Source organism: Henckelia pumila, chromosome 3, assembly GCF_033568475.1.
Source record: "Henckelia pumila isolate YLH828 chromosome 3, ASM3356847v2, whole genome shotgun sequence".
Taxonomy (NCBI): domain Eukaryota; kingdom Viridiplantae; phylum Streptophyta; class Magnoliopsida; order Lamiales; family Gesneriaceae; genus Henckelia; species Henckelia pumila.
The window spans coordinates 186,750,015-186,770,547 of NC_133122.1; the positions used below are offsets into that span (position 1 = coordinate 186,750,015).

Below are 20,533 nucleotides of genomic sequence, written 5' to 3' on the forward strand. Positions count from 1 at the left end.
GTTAAACTTCGGCAATAGTAATTCATTGCTATCAACTCTATCATTCAAATATACTTCACCTACACCTCATATGAGCCATAATACATCATATATCAGCTACAACAGTAGGTATAGAATCGAAGATAACTTCTGCAAATCATAGCAATGGCAACCGACGACATAACGGAATAAAATCGGATAACCGAAACAATTATCGAACTCGAATATCAATTTCCTATCAGCATCTATCATATAAAACCAGCAAGAATACATCCAAAATCTCAGTCTATAAGATGTACAAGGGTTCGAACTAATGCTGGAAATCATAACAAATGAATATGTTGTCCGTTTCCGATTCGGTGCCGATAGAATGATCAATAGAAGCTCACGAATACATAACCATAATCAAATCTGATTTTCTCCAACTTCCAACTTTAAAAACATGCTGGAAATAAGATAAAACTTACATAGAATCGAAGCTCTTCGTGCGAGAATCACAACGTAACTCTCGGAATGGAAAACGGATAATCGGATCACAAGATATCAAGTTTTGAAGGGTGGAAAATGTCTTAACCTCTTTATTTCTCCTCTCTCTCGTTTCTTTCTGATAAGGGCTGAGAATTCTGATCAATTCTCATACACAGCACACGTATAAAAGGCCACTTGCAAGGAAATTACACTTTGGTCCCTGAACTTTGGCCTATTTGCAAACTAGTCCCCGGACAAGCGATTTAATTCAATTTCAATCCTAAATAATTTACCATATATTCTCAAATTAAGTAATCTCGGATCAAAATTAAATAATTTCGGACTTATTGCATTTTAGTCCTTGAACTTTTCTATATTTGCAAATTGGTCCTTTCTCGGATTTCACCATCTCATTACATTCTCTTTCATTCTCGGAACTCGGAATTTAATTCTTAAATTCCATAAATATTTAATTCAAATATTTTCATATTTTAATTTAAGAATCCCAGAATTTAAATCTCAAAATCCGTAAATTCTCAAATTAAATATTTCCAGCTCGAAAATTAAATCTGTAATTTTCATAAATTATCCAATTGATATTTTTCCAAAATTCGAAATTAAATATCAATGACATAATTAAGAATTTAATCTTTCAGGGCCTTACAATTCCTCCCCTCTAAGAAATAATTTCGTCCTCGAAATCACATTCAATCGAAATAGCAAATCTGATAAACTGAATGATTATCTGAAGTGAGTCGCACTTCAATCATTTATTTCAAACTTTTTCTATCACTTCATATTCTCTTGATAGTTTATCTCTTCATTCTGTGTTTATTTTCTGTTGTACTTTTGCTCAGTCAAGGATTTATCACGTACTCGATGTAGCTCAGAATCATATCAGATTCTGGCTTGACTGATTAAAATACATAGGAAGAACATCACGGATACTTCCTTATCTTATATCTGATCGTTTTGAGTTGGAGTACAATAAATTCTGTTAATGGAACCCCCAACTCTATCTAACATCGTAGATATTGTAATTCATCTTTAATGATGACATATTTCTTTTGCTATATTATTCTGCAAAGAACATATATCAAGTCTATATTGTCATCTCACTCACAGCTTCAAGATCAGTATATATTTCTCTTTTCAATGCTATGAGTTGTAAATATTTTTTCTGATATATTTTCTTCCTCATTTTTTTGATCATTTCTGTAATCATATTTATTTCAGCTTTAGCTACTGCCTCTATAGATTCAGCTTCAGGATAAGTAGCTCACTACTCGTTTTCCCAGTAGCAGTAGCAATCCGATCCTGACAGTGAAGCTTCAGAAAAATAATTTGGATATCCAACAAGGTATTTTGCTATATGTTATGACAATGTCACTATATGAAAAATATTTAGTCTGTTTGGTGAAGATAATGCTAATATTCAATGCACAATTGATGCACATCACGATTTTTCATTGATTATAGCAAGTTCTACAAATCAGTCTATCTCTCTTTAAATTTTATCCACTTACATAATTATTTTAATTAAATATATATATATATATATATATTTAGTCAAAATATATATTAATTATTCATTGAGATAAATTGCTTCCACTAGGATATTTGCATATGGGAATATGTATTTTATTATAAATGAATGAGATTTGGTCATTATTCATGACAGTAGTCTGTTCGAACAAACTATATTATACTCTCATTTTAATAAAATAAAATTTAATCAATTTATAATGAATCTTTAAATTTCAAATAAAATATAATACTTTTAAAAAACTATGGACAAAAAATATTTTATAATTAAAGTAATATAAAAATATTTTATAATTTTGATTTTTCAACGGTTGATTTTGTTCTCAATGCATGAAAAGATAAAAGAAAAAAAATTGTCTTTTTCTTATGAAAAGATAACAATAAAAGATAACAATGAATGAAATAGTTTGCTAATTAGGAAGATTTTGTTAGACAAGCATCATGATCTAATTAATGTAGCATATAATAATGCATGGAGTGGAGCAAAATATCCGAAGTTAGGTTGATTTGTCCCACGAATATAAATATGTGGGATTGTCTCATAGAAGACCTACACTATATGTTAGTGTATAATTTTCTTACCTCGATCGAATAAAATTTTTGAGAGTTTCATGTATGAACTTGGACAATATCCCCACTTAAGCTAGCTTTTGGGTTTGTGGTACACCCATTTTCATCATCTTTAACATGATATCAAAGTCAGGTTTCGTCGCTATATGTTGGACCGCCCATATTGGGCCACACATTAATATCTTCACGCTCCAAATGTTCATTCCCGTGTTAGTGCTCCAGATTTGTAGGACCGAGCACTTGTCTCTTTACCAAAACCTATAGCTGGTGGTAATCGGGCAACTCAAATCTTTTAAACTGAGCAGTAGCCCAAGTGACATAGTTCGATCTCTCTACCCAGTAAGAACAATTATAGCACTCAAACAATATTCTTCTCAATAATTTCACTCCTCGCAATCAATGTGAATCGTACTCATGACCTTGACTCTGATACCAATTTTAAGACCAAGCGCTTGCCGCTTTACCAAAAACTATAGCTAGTGGTAATGGTGAAACTCAAATATTTTAAACTGCAGAGCAGCCCAAACGTCATGGTTCGATTGCACTACCCAGCAGAACTATTACACTCCGACAAGATTTTCATGGGGGTGTGTGTTAGTGCTCTTTTCATGGGGGTGTGTGTTAGTGCTTCAGATGCTCATTCCTGGATGTGAGACGCGTGTGTTAGTGCTCTAGATGTTCATTCCTATGATCTCCAAATGTTCATAGGGGTGTGTGTTTGTAATGTCCCAAATTTTATTGGAGCGTTACTCAAACATACATACTTAAAAATTTTGGGGAAATTAAAAACTTTGCGAAAGCATCATCTTTTTTATTAAATATAATTATTAAAAAGTGCACGAAATAATGAAATAAACTTTCAACAAACTTTGCCAAACATGGCCATCAAATGAAAATTTAAAACTTGTTTCCCCTTCATATTAGAATAAAATATTTGTTTGATCAACTCTCATACGTAAAGCCTCGCACTCATGCATCGCCCGCTGGACCGACCCCCGGCTCCTCTTCATGTCCACCAACATAGTCATCGATGAAGGTATCGATATCCTCGTTACTTGCACCATTCAAGTATAGTGAGTCTAAAGACTCAACAAGAATAATGCATAACAAGGATTTTTACTAAAACTTTAAATGAGAGAAACATTAACATAAACTTTCATGCAAAACTTAACATTAACATATCTCGAAGAAATCATAACAATAAACATTTGGGGGTGATGAAGTATGTGTACTGTGGTAACAGTCATAATGAGTCATTCATAGTTTCCTTTTGTACAACAAGCATATCACATTACGCTCGTAAACTTTCATTCTTTGGATAGCCGCTCCGGAGCTCATCCCAAAGTGCATACCCCGTATAATCACCACAAAACTCATAAATAATCAAATTATTTTTTCATGTATCGTATCATTAATTGCATCATATCATATCATATTGTGTCATCATCATACCATCGTAATTTCATGAAATCATGCTCTTAAACTTTTCGTGATATCATCATGCATAAAATACCTCAAAACATTTCATGATAAAATAGCTTTCATGGGGAAAAATCACATAAACATGCAATACTTAGCATAATCGATCCACGTGAGTCGTTCCGTCCGTCTCGGACATTCGAATTTGGAACTTTTTCCTATGGAACATCTTAAAAGCACTTAAAGGAGCTTAAAAAGTCAAAAACTTGAATTTTGTACTGAACACATGAAAACTAAAATTTTGAGACAGAACCCTGCTCGCTCGAGCCAAGGAACTTGCCGCTTGAGCGAGCTATGCGTTAACGCTCTCACTTGAGCGGCAAAAAGATCCGCTCGAGCGAGAGGCTCGCTGCCGAGATTCCTAGGCAGCGGCGCACAGACGCCCTTACACCCTTCCTTTTGATTTTTCTGCTCTAAACGACTCTCTTTCACCATCAAATATTTTACACTTGAAAAGAAATCATTCCTGAACAAGAAAAGTTCAAAACTTGAAAGAGATTTGTCCAAAAAACTACCAAACATCAAAATTCTGCAACTATGCTTCAAAATCCATTAAAAAAAACCTCAATACATTTATACCAAAGACATCAGGAACACCTCATGCTTCACGTTTAAACATCATACTCATGAAATTTTACAAGAAACATGCATCGATCATCATAAAACCACCTAGGGTTAAACCTTTAAAATAGATATAGTCTTGAATGAGTTTCAAAACAGTAAAAACTTTCCTGATATGTTTGATTGGAATTAACCTGGGCAGAAGGATGATCTAGCCTGGAGAAACGAAGAACCCTAGCCTGAGTTTGCAGTGATCGAGCGAGAGAGATTTTGGGTGAACGAAAATTTAAGCGTTCTAAAATGAGAGAAAGAAAGGAAATTGAACGCTTAAATTATTTTTGTGACTAATGGGCTCCCAACACTGCTCATTAGTTACAATTAAAAATATTTAAAATTTTAACTCTCTCAAATTAAAAATACACTGCATCAACTTAAACATTATTTAAATAAAATATTTTTCTTAACTCGTTCAAAAGCTAGACTCATTCCTACGACCCAGAATTAAATACCAACCTGAAAATTTTAAAATCATAACACATCACATAAAATTTCAGGCATTAAAATAACTCACATAAATTCACATAACAATTAAACTTTCTGAAATAACATGCATTAAATCATATAATTAAATTAATTTATCATGATTAAACTAGTGGAATTTTTGGACCTTACAACTATACCCTCCTTAAAAGAATTTCATCCTCGAAATTTGACTTACCAAACAGTTCAGGATAGCGTGCTCGCATATCCTGCTCAGTTTTCCATGTAGCTTCCTCAACCAATTGGTTGCGCCATAGGACTTTCAACATTGGGATCTCTCTGTTCCTTAATCTACGAACTTGTCCGTCCAAGATTTGAACAGGCATCTCTTCGTAGGACAAGTCTGGTGTCCATTCCACTGACTCATGGTGAATAACATGCGAAGGATTCGCCACATACTTAGCATGGAGATATGGAAAACATTATGTACACCCTCCAAGTTTGGAGTTAGAGCTACTCGGTAAGCTCGAGCCCCAACTTTCTTTAGGATCTCAAAAGGTCCTATATATATTGGACTCAGTTTAACTATCTTTCCAAATCTCAAGACACCCTTCCATGGTGACACATTCAAGAACACATGTTCACCCATTTCAAACTCCAAATCCATACGCCGTTGATCGGCATAACTCTTCTGTCGACTTGGAGCTGTCAACATTCTGTCTCTGATCTTGGCTATCAAATCCACTGTTTGAGTCACAATCTCCGGCCCCAAAATAGCTCGCTCTCCAACTTCATCCCAATGCAAGGGAGTCCTACATCTCCTCCCATATAATTCCTCATACGGAGCCATGCCAATAATTGCTTGATAACTATTGGTATAAGTGAACTCCACTAAGGGCAATTTCGACTCCCAATTCCATCCAAAGTCGATCATAAAAGCTTTCAACATGTCTTCGAGTATCTGGATCACTCGATCTAAATGACCATCTGTCTGAGGGTGGAAAGCTGTGCTGAAAGCTAACTTTGTTCCCAAACCTCTTTGTAAACTTCTCCAAAAGTTCGAGGTGAACTTAGGATCTCTGTCAGACACTATTCTCGCTGGAACTCCATGCAATCTGACAATTTCCCGAATGTACAGCTCTGCATATTGATTCATCAAAAAATTATTCCTAACATAAAGAAAATGTGCTGACTTCCTTAACCTGTCAACTATTACCCAAATCGAGTTCATTCTTCGTGGTGTAACTGGAATCCTACCACAAAATCCATTGTGACATATTCCCACTTCCATGTGGGTATAGGCAACAGTTTCAGAAGTCATGCAGGTCTCTAATAACAATCTTCACCTGCTGACATGTCAAACATTCACTCGCAAATCTTACAATATCCTTCTTCATACCTGGCCACCAATATAAGGATTGCAGGTCCTTATATATCTTCGTACTCCCTGGATGAAAAGAATACGAAACAGTATGGGCTTCAGTCATCACCTCTACTCTCAGTGAGTCTACTGTTGGCACCCACATTCTACCTTTGTGATGAACAATTCCATCCTTGACGGTATACAATGTACCACCCTTAGCCTCATCTTTATTCCTCCACGCCATCAACTGTTTATCAGAAGCTTGGCCTGCTCAAATTCTATCAAGAAAACTTGGCACTACTGTTAAGGCTGATAGAGTTCATATCTTCATTGGTTCAAATACTTCAAATTTCATCTGCTCGAAATATGCAATTAACTCCTATTGAACTGTCAACTGGTTTAATGTCGCAGACTTGCAACTCAATGCATCTGCTACTACATTAATCTTACCTGGATGGTAGCTAACATCGCAGTCATAGTCCTTCACCAATTCCAGTCATCTCCTCTGCCTTATATCATCTCCTTCTGAGTGAAGAAGTACTTTAGGCTCTTGTGTTCGGTGAAAATCTGGCACTTCTCGCCATACAAATAATGTCTCCATAGCTTCAAAGCAAATACAACTGCAGCCAACTCAAGATCATGAGTCGGGTAGTTTTTCTCATGAATCTTCAGCTGTCAAGATGCATAAGATATTACCTTATCATCCTGCATCAGAACAACCCCTAATCCACTATTAGAAGTGTCGATAAAAACCACAAAATGACCTGTGCCTTCTGGAATAGCTAGCACTGGTGCTGACATCAATCTTTCCTTCAACTCTGCAAAACGTTTCTCACACTGCTCTGACCACACGAACTTCACGCCTTTTCGGGTTAGATAAGTCAATGGTAGAGCAATCTTGGAGAAATCTTGAATAAACCTCCTGTAGTAGCCCGCTAAACCCAAGAAACTACGTATCTCTGTAGCATTATTCAGAGTAACCCAATTCCGAACTGCTTCTAACTTAGATGGATCCACCTCAATTCCCTTAGCTGAAACTATATGACCCAAACATGCAATTTGCTCAAGCCAAAATTCACACTTACTGAACTTTGCATACAACTGATTCTCCTTTAGAATCTGCAACACTGTAGACAAGTGCTGACGATGCTCCTCTAGACTGCAAGAGTAGATCAGCATGTCATCTATGAAAACTATGACAAAAAATGATCCAAGAAAGGTTGAAACACCATGTTCATCAAATCCATGAACACTGCCGGTGCATTAGTCAATCCAAACGGCATTACCAAGAACTCATAGTGGTCATACCGAGTCTTGAACGCTGTCTTTTGCACGTCTTCATCCTTCACCTTCAACTGGTGGTAGCCTTATCGCAGATCAATCGTAGAGAACACCACCGCTCCCTGCAATTGGTCGAACAAATCATCTATCCTTGGCAAGAGAAAATTCAATGTAATTTTCGATATTTCAGACCCTTTAAACTGATTTCATTCAGATATAGGAGTCTATATATAGACATTCAAAGGTTGGAAGGTCCTTTCCACAAATTGGTGTATCTTGGATGAGATTCAATCTGATCCGTCAACTTTGATCTTTTCTGGTTGATCTCAACTACCGCATGACATCCTCTTGTAGAATTAAATCTCGTGCGTACAATTCCAGATCAACTATCCATATCGCACCCCTTATTGATGATCACATCCCTTAGATGCATCATTTTATCCACCAAATCTCAACCACCCAATCTATTGGTCCAGATTCATCCGAATTTCATCCAACGGTTTTGGTCTACGAATTATCACAACCCTTCATCTAGGTCTCATGAACCAACACATCTAATCACCTCTCAACCGCCTCCATCTCACGCGTCACACTACCTGACGAGCTCTTTCGGTGCATTTCACCTCCCTCATATTGTATTTGACTTGAATTTATTTCATTAATCAATATACACAACAATATATGCATAGGAATATAAAATATTAAACTTTCCTTGTGTGACAAGTCACATTTCACCTACAACACATTAATTGGGCCTTGAACATCAATATTAAATAATTAATTTATCATTCACCCAAAATTGGTTTTGAGCAAATTAATATTCCAAAATTATTTACTCGAAACGTAGATTTCAATTTTCAAGTCAATTTTTAATTTTATCGGATGAGTGATAATTGATTAATTTTTGAAACGTAATGGGCCTCAAAACTCATTTTCAACATGTGTTAGTTTTACAGATATTCATTCTTGGACGTGAGGGGTGTGTTAGACTGTTAGTGCGTAATTGTCCCACATTGATAGGATAAAATTCTCGGGAGTTTCATAAATATATTTGGATATCTTCTCTCCTTGATCTAACTTTTGGAGTTGAGTTAGGTTCAAGTTCATAATCTTTTAACACTATAAATATAACTATATCGAGAAATACACATAAACAATTCAAAATTTTTCATAAAAAGTTAAGGGCATCCCCAAATCCAATGGCACTAATGTGACCAAAATGAAAGAGCTCCTCTCTCTTCGTTATCAGAGCAAAGGCCCTTTGCCTTCTTTTTTTAATTTATTATTTTTTTATTTTATATATCTATTACTATTAATAAGCAAGAGCATGTTATAGTAACTAAATTTTGGTATTTCTAAGTAAATTTCCAAAAATAACCCTATCCAATAAATAAATATATTATTTAAAAATTTTAATTTATTTTCATACAATTTTCCCACCATTTTATACTTCACGTCTGACATATTTAATTTCAAAATTCAAAAACTAACTCTCACATATATTACCTACAAGACATAATTAATTTCTAAATTTTTTTTAAAAAATAAAAATTTTATCATAAATTATTTTTTAATATGATAATTTGATAAACACACGCATTGCGTGTGCAAAACGCTAGTATATATATATATATATATTTATAGATACCGTTATATAGAAAAATGATATGGTGAGCACCACCGTAAGCACCCATTTGAGCACATGCTGATGTGTCACTCACCTATTGGATGTGCATAATCACACGTCAGCAGGTGCTCACATGAGTGCTCATGATAGTTGCTCACCATATCATTTCTCCCGTTTATATATATACACCATTCTTTTTTTGTTTGTTTGACCATTTCCCTTTTTTTCATTTTTATTATAACCGTTACTTTCATTTGATTTTATTTTTTTAAAACCGCATGTATAGCCGTTGTAATTTTGTAAATTTGTTTTTTAAAATTTTTTAAATTAAACTAACCGTTTAGTTTTTTCTCCTATAAATATACATCAAATCTTTATTTCTCATTCATCGTACCATTCTTTTTTGTATCTTCATTTATTTAGAATGTTTCAAAATCTCAATTTCTATAGGAGATCCATTTTGCACAATTTTCTGTAAAAATGAATTGGAAGAAAATACGAAAGATGAACTAGATCAAATGACTTTGATGCTACTTGAGCATGAAAAAATAATGCTTCGGATACATGAAAGTTCTACCAATAAAACACAAAGGAGAAAGTATTTCAACCGAGAACGTGAACTCAGACACGATCATCTCTTTCATGATTACTTGATGAGCCAAAATATCCTGATGATGAATTTCGACGGCAATTCCGAATGCAAAGAGAATTATTCCTTCGCATAGTCAACGCTTTGCAAAATCATTTAGAATTTTTTTAATTGAGGAGAGATGCAACGAAAAGAAAAGGCTTGTCATCATTTCAAAAATGCTCGACGGATTATTCGTCGTCAAGAAAGGCTTGTAGTTGTTTGAAACATGTAATCTATTTTTATTAAGTAGAATTAATAAATATTAAAATAGATCCATGATAAAATACATCCAGTAACAAAAATTAAAAAATATATAATTTTTAATTAATAAAAAATATATTTTTTAATGAAAATTAAGTGATCATATAAAAAATACATCATTATATAAATTACATATATGTAAATATATAAAAATTATAAATTGATAGCTGAGATATTTGAACTGATTGTGGGATCTATAAAAAAATTGTTTGAATTTTTGTTATAGTGGAGAATTGATGAGATTTTTTGTTTTTGACGTGACAATGAACGAAAAAATTTATGTTTGAGTTTTATGTTCGGCCAATATTGTTTTTTAAAATATTCTTGTAGGATCCGAGGACCCATATAAATTTTAAATATAATTAAATTAAAAAAAATCCCCAAAACTAAATGCCGCGTGTGTAATACTTGTTCAGCCTACCTGTGAACGATGACATCGTATGTTAGGATCGTTAAGTACGACAAAATCAACTCAACTCTATGCCACGAAATTACGTACGTCAACGGAGGATTTTTTTTTTGTTTTTTTGTTTTGAAATTTCAACGGAGGATATTTCAGATCAAGCAATTACGTTGAATCTTCCTTGATTTTTACCATTGACTTTGGCATTGCCTGTTCAATTTCTTGATCGTGTACTGTTTCAGTTTCTACACAAGTGGCGCTATTTCATTTGGATCTTGTGTTTTTACCCGCATAGTTGCCAGCAGTTAACTTTTTCAGATTGCGGACATTTTTCTAATTTCTTTCCAGCTTTTAGATTGCGAATAATTTGTTAAACCCATCAGACTTGTATACCAATTTTTGCTGAGAACTGATTGTATAGTAGACGAAACATAAAGAATGGATGTGGAGCAGGAATTGGAGTGGAAAGCGGCGCAGAGCACTGCAATAAGCGTACAACTTGTCCCTGCGGCTAAAAGACACCTCAAATTTCTTGCCACCGTTGATAGGAACCGTTGGCTCTATCAAAGTCCAGGGCTGGAGAGGGCAATTTACAGGCAAGACCCCGGTTTGAAACTTGTTAATTTTTTATGTGGATTGATCCCTTCGATATGTTTGATGGAGTTTGTTATTGTTGGTATGTTAATTGTGTCCCACCCTCGAACTTTAATATATATGCTTGGCAATCCTCCCCTTAAGCTAGTTTTTGAGTTGGGTGAGATAGGTTCATGATAGTAACAAGCACAATTTCGAGTATGTGCAAACTCCAACCACAATCTTGTAGTATCTAATTTCTTCTTCCCTTGATTACTGATGGTTTACAATATTTATACTCCTCTTCTAACTTGATGCACACGATAGAAAAGAACAAACTCTTCAACTAACTCCAGCGTGTTGTGCGTGCTTCCTCCTTCAAGTGACATGATCTTTCATCCACGTGGGTTTGGAGCATCTTCTAGAATGAGGCGGACGGTTGCTTCTTCTGCTTTGTTGGCCCACTAACTTTGGATCCATGTTAATGCCAAGAGTCGTATCACTCCCCTCCCCTTCAAATATCACCTTGTCCTCAAGGTGTAGTTGTGAGTAAATAGAGCAGAACTCCAGGAAGTTCTCCCAAGTGGCCTCTTCTGGATATTTCCCTGACCTGTGAACCAGCACTTTTTTAATAGCCCTTCTCTTGATATTGATGGTGTGTATGGCTAGAATTCCCTTCGGGACAGAAAGAGGTCGATCATTAATGTTGAGATTGTGCAGTGTCTCCATCCCGGGGAATGGCTCGTCTTGAAACTTGAATGGTCCAAAAAACATTTTGCAGAGTTTTGGATGCAACTGTTTTGCTACTGTTGTCAGTCGATATGGTGTGAGTTTCACTAGTACTAAGTCACCTTCTAGGAAGTCCTTATCCTTATGGTGGCCATCAACTAGTAGCTGCATGTGGTGTTGGATTGGAATTTTTGGAGGAGGACCTGAAAATAGATGTATATGATGATCTACTGTACAATGAGGAGGCAGTAACTGAAGCTCGTCAAACACTGCTTGAAATTGGGTTAGTAACGCGAGTTCCTGAGTCGGTAGCGGCAGTTCACCTGTGATGGGAAGAGTACGAGACTGCTCCTCTTCAAAACTCACTTCCAACGATTTCTTAGTCAGTGAAAAAGAAACTAGGATAGAGTCTCGACTAATCAAAGAACACAGCTGACTATACGAACTTGAAGTTGTTGTGGTCATCGTGTTTCCTTTTAGGCAAATGCGCTGGTTTTTCCAAGAGAATTCCATGGTCAATGCTTCTTGATCATGCAAACAAGGACCCAAAGTTCTTAGCCATTGCATTCCCAATACAACATCGAACCCGCAGATCGGCAGTACATATAGAGCAATGAAAAACTCATGGCCTTGAAGAACCACTGAAACCCGAGGACATAATTTGTCACACCACAAATACTGTCCATTACCCATATAGACTCGAAAACGTTTTGCTGGTACGCTTTGAATTTTCAATTTTTCAAGCAAACCTTCTTGAATGAAGTTGTTGTGGCTGCCGGAATCAATTAATATCTCCATCGGCGAAGTAAAGTGAGTGGCAGTAATTCGAAAGATACTAGGATTGGAAGCAGTAGTGAGAGAATTCAGACTCACCTCAAACTCGCCTTCTGGACTATCATTAAAGCAATCTTCTGGCATGGGCTCTCCTTCCCACGCCATTAAGACCATGACCCGATTTTTGCACTTATGGTTAGCAGTAAATTTTTCATCACAACTGAAGCATAAACCCTTGTCCCTTTTCTCTTGAATTTCCGCTGGAGTCAAACGTTTGACGGGCACCTTGGAATTGGAGGTAGTGGATTTCTGGTATCCTCCAGAATCGGGAGTAACCCCTCCAGTATGTAAGAATGGCCCACCTCCTGGCTTGAATGGCGCTGGACTGGAACGATCGGTGTCATTGAGGGTGATCCCACGGAGGTCCATGTTGCGATCATCAAATAACTGAGCCTTCAACATAGCTTCTGTTAATCCAGTTGGAGGAGTAATGAGTAGCTCACGCCGGATCTCCGATTTTAGACCCCAAATGAAGAAATTGGTGAACATAGACTTAGAAACTCCAGTAATACGAGTCATGAGTTCTTCAAATTCAGAGCGAAAACGGGCTACCGTTCCGGTTTGGGTCAGCTTAGAAATCCGACCCAAAGGATCATCATAAAGAGAAGGACCAAATCGCTCTTGTATAGCAGACAAGAATTGCGTCCAGTTGGTGAGAGCACCATTGCGATCCATCCACTGAAACCACACAGCCGCCTCCCCCTCAAGTTGGAAAGCAATCAATTGCAAACGGGTATCCGACGGAATAGAGTGAATATCGAAATATTTTTCCACCTTATAAACCCAAAGGTGAACATCAGTACCATTGAATTTGGGTAGATCTAACTTGAGATTCTTCATGTAAAACCCCAGCTCCTTACCACCATCACGCTGTGGTTTATGAAACTCGCCGCTAGGCGGAGACTCGCTCTTTTTCCCTGAGGACTCCTGAAACTTCTGACTCATTTGGTGGAACCTAACGTCCATGGATGTCATGTAATTTTCCAGAATTTTTGTGTAATTGGCCAGTTGGGCGTCCGAATGGAGTTTGAAATTGGACTCCAGTTGGCGCATGGCTTCAGCAACATCTTCATTCCGCATGACAAACGAGAGCACCAATGATAGTAACAAGCACAATTTCGAGTATGTGCAAACTCCAACCACAATCTTGTAGTATCTAATTTCTTCTTCCCTTGATTACTGATGATTTACAATATTTATACTCCTCTTCTAACTTGATGCACACGATAGAAAAGAACAAACTCTTCAACTAACTCCAGCGTGTTGTGCGTGCTTCCTCCTTCAAGTGACATGATCTTTCATCCACGTGGGTTTGGAGCATCTTCTAGAATGAGGCGGACGGTTGCTTCTTCTGCTTCTTCTATTTGGGTCTTTGTTCTTTGTATGGGCTTTTTCTGTTCATCGCCATGGTTGTCAATTATTATCCCTTTCTTGGCCCATTCATTAAGTTGTTGGTCCACTAACTTTGGATCCATGTTAATGCCAAGAGTCGTATCAGTTCAAGTCACTTTCTTAACATGATATCAGAGTTCAGGGCCGTCGTATGGGTTGGACTAATCATAATTGGGCCACCCATCCCATAAGTGGGCCATGCCTTCCTGGACGTGATATGGGTGTCTTGGCATGTTAATTGTGTCTCACATCGGTTGGTTAAATAATATCTTGGACAACCCTCCCCCTTGATGTTGGAAATGTTGGAAATAAAATTCCAACATTTTTTTAATGTATTCGTGATGCTTAACTGAGGATCTCATATATGTAGTCTAGGCAGTGGCTGGAAATGATCTGTTTTGATATGGATGTATGATCTTGTTAGCAGGGTTGTTTTTCTTGTTATTTTTGAATTACAAAAGACTAAACATATAATCTTGATTCTTGTGCTCGTGGATGATCATTCATCATAGAGATGTTAGTTCTGCAATTTTTTATTTTTCCAAATTTGTAATATGTAATAAAAGTTCTTAAGACAGTTCGATATCATAAATTTTTCCTCGGCATAATTGCCATAGCAATACCATGCCTTTTGGCGCAGGTTTTAGTATCACATCTTGGCTCAGGATGAGTTTATTTGGGCACTTGTATGAATTCATTGAGTTTTGAACTCCAATTTTCAGGTACAATGCTTGTTGGCTTCCCTTACTCGCAAAACATTTGGAATCCCCATTTTTCGAAGGGCCGTTGGTGGTCCCTTTTGATTGTGAATGGATTTGGCATTGTCACAGACTCAATCCAGTATGATCCTCACTGTGTGCTTGCATAAAGTTCATTAGTCTCTGATAGTTGTGCAGCATTGAAATGTTGATTACAATTGTATCTTTCCAGGTTAGGTATAAATCTGACTGTGAGGAGTTCTATGGGAGAATTCTCGACAATGAAAACATTGTTTCTTCTTTAGAAGTAACATCAGGCAGCGAAACTGAGAAGGTTTGGAAAATGCTGTACTCAGCTGAGCCCTTTCAAATGGATTCAAGCAGTGCTCTTCAAGATAATGCCTATGCTAAAAAAGGAGATGAAAAATGCACAAAGTACGACTTGATCTGTGCTGTTCAGAGACAAAGTCCATTCTGTTACCAGGTAAGTATATTGATATTTATTGCTATCCACTTTTTCTAATCTGATTACTTTATAGTATGTTCAAAACTTTTATTGTTGTTTGACAAGACGCAGATCCCATATTTCCATTTGCATTGCAGTGGCAGCCCTTTTTATTTTCTGACTGGGGGATCATACATGTCTCTCCTTATATGCATTGTAGGTTTCCAGGGCCCATATGAATGACAATAGATATCTTGAGGGAGCTGTGGCCAGATACAAAGGATTTCTGCATCTAATTAAGAGAAACGCAGAGAAATCTGTGAAGAGCTTCTCTGTTCCAACTTATGACATTGACCTCATCTGGCACACGCACCAGCTACATCCAGCATCTTATTGCAAAGATCTTTTAGAAATAATGGGCAAGGTTTTAAACCATGATGACACTGATTCAGACAGAACCAAGGGTGAGAAACTGGATGTCGGGTTTTCCGCGACCACCAAAACGTTTGAGGAGATGTATGGTTCTAGGTATTCGAGAGCAGGAGCAATGTACCGGGGTAGCACCCCTTCACCTGTGAGAACTATGCCTTACCCCATCAGCACGACCAAGAAGGTGGCTGCTGCCAGCGAGAATCAGAAAATAGACATTCCAAAGATCAAAGACCTGGAGGTAGTAGCTTATTCTGACCTAAGTCCCAAGCTTTTCATAAATTTCTCTGTGTTTTGTGTGTTTATTCAGGGGTGTCAATTTATATTGAGGTAAGTTGAATCTCAGTTATTATTTGATATGTTCGGCAGACATTGATAAGATGACTCTAGAATGATGAACAATATAGTTAATATTGAGTTCCACCTTTGCGTTTCACAGATGATTTTTGCAATTGCGTCTTTATCCTGGGTCTATGTAACAATGATTTGTGGATCGATACCCACTAACTTCCTCAGTGAGCATCTTCCCTGTTTACAAACCCAATATAGAATTTATCCAACATGAGTCTCATCGCATTTCGGAACTTTGACCTTTTGAAACGTAGTGCACTTTAAGGAAATTAGATAAATTCATAGTTTTTTTTGAAGAATATGTATCTTTCTAAGAAGCAAAACATCGCAGTCATTTAGAAGAAAATGGCGTATGTTCGAGGTATCTACGTCTCAGAAATAAGAGCTGTCGTTAGTGATGTTTGATTCCTCGTCTATCCTGCTTGACATCCTAGTACCGAAGTTCAAAATTGATTTGCTGTGTAAATAATGTAATATTTCAGGTCATGTTGGAGTTTGTGAATGTGAGAAATCTGCCAGAAGAGCAAAAGGGAAGTCTCTTGGTGTCCTTCAGTAAAACACAACCTGATGCAATCTTTAATGCAAAGAGAAGCCTTACAATTTTTTCTGAATCTGGGGTAAAACAGGTGGCTACCTTCCATTGTGAACCTACTGGACACCTGATATTTGAACTTATGTCCTGTTTTCCTCCCAGTTTACCGTTACCTAAATCATCCAAATCTCTGGGTGTTGCTTCAGTATCTCTGGAAGATTTTTTGTCCCCAGATTCCAGTCTCATATTTGAGAAATGGCTGGAGTTAGTGCCAAATACAAACACCATGGAATCCAAACCAATCGGCTTACGAGTGGCAATCTCGGTTACAGTACCTAACCCACTGCCATATGTACTTCATATTGTTAATTCTCAGCCCTTCTCAAAAGCTTCCTGTTCGTTCCCTGTACTTACTATTATATTCGCTAAAAGTAGGACACATGTATTCGATGCTGCTGGAGATTTGGTCATGAGCCTACAAATGAGGTATTTCATAACTGTGGAAGTAAAAATGTGTAAGAGATTTTGATCATGTTAGACTTTGGTTTGCAATTTTTGCGTATCATGATTCCTTTATTCAGTATGATCAATTATGATTCGATGGCATACTCAATTACACTTGCCATCTTTTGTCGATCCTAAAAAATTGTACGCTAGTTGCTTAGATATTTTCTTGATTGAACTTAGAGGTTGTTCTGTGTTCAATAATCCATGCTTTGTGTGCTATGGATTCATTGAGGTATGAGGTTGTCCATGTGTAAGGGTTCTTCAAAATCTTTACAAAAACGTCTGCCAGGTCAAGTGATAGAGGTGTAAACTAACTTTTACTTTTTGGCTTCACTAATATCTGTCTAAAATTGAACAATAATAGGAGTTACATCTGTTCATTTGCATAATCGTTCCACAACTATGATCGAGTAAAAATGGCAGAATAATTTTTTCTGTTCAGTGAGTATGCTGGATTTTCCACAAGCTTATGTTATTTGATCTTATTGTAGAAGTTCGAAAAAGTTGATGGGAAACAAAAAATTCAAGAGAAAACAGGTGATTGGAACCACGGCTGCAGGAGAAACACGTACACTGGCTAAGTTTGTGGATTCAGAGTGGTCTATGGTGAATTCTCCGTGGTTCCTTCAGCTTCCAAGTTCTAATGATGATGATGGTCACATCTTGCAGCTGTCTGGCCCTCATATAGTAAGTCTTTGTCCATTTTTATATTTTAAATCACATGACAACAAACCCAAACACTGAAAACGAAAATAAATCATTTGGGTTTTGAGCTTTTAAGTTTTTTTTTTATTGGAAAAAGTATGCAATCAGCAATATTCATATTTGTGGCATCTTTTTTTTTCTTTGATAATCTTTCTTTTATTGGTAGAATCTCTCTATACAGGGTGGACACATACTCATATTTGAGGAAGATGACTTTTAATGTATTGTTGGGGTAAAACCATGTTAGAAAAAAATATGCATGAAAATAATTGTGGTGGGCTCGGTTGACAATACAGTTTGAAACATAACAGTAGCGTTTTCTTTGCTTCGCTTATATCGATATGGTGAATGACCAATGACTTCATTTAGGTACGGCTTTTCCCCGGCAGTAGGCTGGATTACGAATCAAAATGTTGCGAGAAACATAAATGTGGGCGTGAAATCGAACGTCACCTAGTTACGGCAGTTGAATTCTCTGCAGACGACCCCTATGGCAGGGCAGTGGCATTACTGGACTTGAAATCTGGCATTGTCAAGGTGACTTTTTCTTGAAAAATGTACTTGTTCAGCCAAAGCATTTCACTCCTTGTTCATATAATACTCGTTTCATGTATTTCAGGTCAAAGAAGAATGGTTCCTTTTGCCGTGCCTTATTCTCGCCTTGATACTTGGGAAGGAAGGTTATCACAGTCCGGCATCGGGTGGGAAAACCGCGAAGGAGAAAGGACTCCCAAACGAAGAAGTTGCTAGGAAATGAGGTTCTTGTTGATATTCCACCAGTTTTCTGCATATAGTAGATTGTTCAACCCCCCTCAACATGGATACAATCAATTAGGGGATAATTATATTAGTATTGTTTTATAAAAATAAAAATGAAAGTTTTTCGATGCGTTGCAGAATATTTTCTGATGTCTTAAATTCACAACCGACATGTTCACTTACCTGTGAATCGATATCACAAAATGTATGCAACAAAACTTGGAAATGGCCAACACAACATGTCAACATGTGAACAAACTATAATTTATGAGCTAGCAGGCCAGAATCATGTTTCAAGCTTGGATGAATATGATAATTGTAATTGATAGACTCGGCACTGCTTTTATATGAATTACAAATGTTTTGAAAAGAAAAGAAAAAGTCCAAAAGATATCATTAATTGATTTAGGTACTGAAATCCACGATTTTTCTTTCTAATTTCACATCATCCATGAGTTATATATGTATATAGAAAATTAACTACCCTTTCATAAAACTAAGAAAAGACACTAGCGACACACGTGAGAACACACTTCTATTGTCGATATATTATATATGCGTGCAAAAGATCATTGTTAAAAATTTATGTGTTCAAAATCTAAATAAATTTATAATTGTTGAAAAACATAATAATGATCAATCTTATAATTTTGTACAAGTTTCACACATTCTTCATGACATTAACCTTGATAAAACACAATTTAATTATTTGACTTTGTTATTTTAATTTGTCATTTTAAAATAATTAATCCTAAATTATGTCAAATAAATATATTATCATCAAGTCCTTAAACAAATTAAGTTTTTTGGGGAAAAAATCCTTTCACTTTATTAACAAAAACAAGTAAAGCAAAAGAATTTCGGTATTTAAATCTTCTGTAAATTAAGTTTTTCGTAGAAATTTCATTTCATTTTTATTTTTGTGGAAAATTTTTGTTCAATTCATCTACAAGTAAATAAAAATCAAAGAATTTAAAATTTTTAATTTTCTCAGAAATTGGACTCATACTTAGTATGCACGTAGTTTTGAGTCTTTTGAACTCACTATAATAAGTAATTTTACAAAAACATCCTCACCAAGTATCTCAAATATGTATAAACAAAAGATAAAGTTGACAATGCACAATGTAAAACTTTGACCTCGATTTATACTTTTATAATATGTATAGAAGATAAATTAACAGATAGAAATAGATAGATAACTGTGACTTATAGATTTATAAGAACTCTTATATTGAGTTTTATTGAAACATTTCTTTCAAAAGTACTTGACCCTATTAGAATCCTTTACACATATCTATACTATTAATAAAGAGAAAAAATCTAATAATAACTACTTTTGTTGAGACTTTTTTTAATATTCCAAATATACCCTTAATTTGTTGTGGCTTTTGTTTTTTTATTCAAATTTGATAAATTTTTTTAATTTATTTATTTAAAATTTATTTTCTTTTTCTTTAGTGAAAGAATATTTGAATTTGTTCCAATATACCAAAATTATAAGTAATTCAACATTATATAATCATCTTTCTTTATTTAAAAAAATCGTTCATCTTTTATATTGTGTGTATACGCATCGTGTATGCCACAATTGTTAGTCTATATGAAGTCGACATATGCCCTACACACATGTCAATACAAATCTAATTAATTTTTTAATAGATTTCATTTGAGACGGTCTAACGGATATTTTGGATGAATTAAACCAATTCATATCTAGAATAATTTTGGTATTTTAATCTTTTAGACAACTGAAAAATATGATTTATAATATATTACATTTAATTAAGATTTTTATGAAAAAATATGTTCACTTCATACAAACAAATAAATAAAAACCAAAGTATTTTGATATTTCAATCTTCTAGAAAACTAGATAAATATTTAATTAATATTTTTGTGAAAACATCTGTTCATTTTATATACAAACA

At 35.6% G+C, this 20,533-nt stretch overlaps 1 protein-coding gene across 1 annotated transcript; it reads left to right on the forward strand.

Moving 5' to 3' along the window:
- Positions 1 to 10,776: 10,776 nt before the first annotated feature.
- On the forward strand, positions 10,777 to 18,733 carry LOC140887629 (glycine-rich domain-containing protein 1-like). Its single transcript, XM_073295014.1, has 8 exons — positions 10,777 to 11,244; positions 14,899 to 15,016; positions 15,107 to 15,358; positions 15,540 to 15,989; positions 16,582 to 17,117; positions 17,630 to 17,825; positions 18,213 to 18,380; positions 18,463 to 18,733. The coding sequence occupies exons 1-8, from the start codon at positions 11,087 to 11,089 to the stop codon at positions 18,598 to 18,600; spliced, it is 2,016 nt and encodes a 671-aa protein (XP_073151115.1). The 5' UTR covers positions 10,777 to 11,086; the 3' UTR covers positions 18,601 to 18,733.
- Positions 18,734 to 20,533: the final 1,800 nt, after the last annotated feature.

What these genes read in the sequence shown, in the direction of transcription:
- LOC140887629 (XM_073295014.1), top strand. Translation starts at nt 11,087, where the DNA reads ATGGATGTGGAGCAGGAATTGGAGTGGAAAGCGGCGCAGAGCACTGCA. An exon ending in ATTGTCACAGACTCAATCCA is followed by an intron (nt 15,017 to 15,106) that starts GTATGATCCTCA and finishes GTATCTTTCCAG; the next exon opens with GTTAGGTATAAATCTGACTG. An exon ending in CAAAGATCAAAGACCTGGAG is followed by an intron (nt 15,990 to 16,581) that starts GTAGTAGCTTAT and finishes GTAATATTTCAG; the next exon opens with GTCATGTTGGAGTTTGTGAA.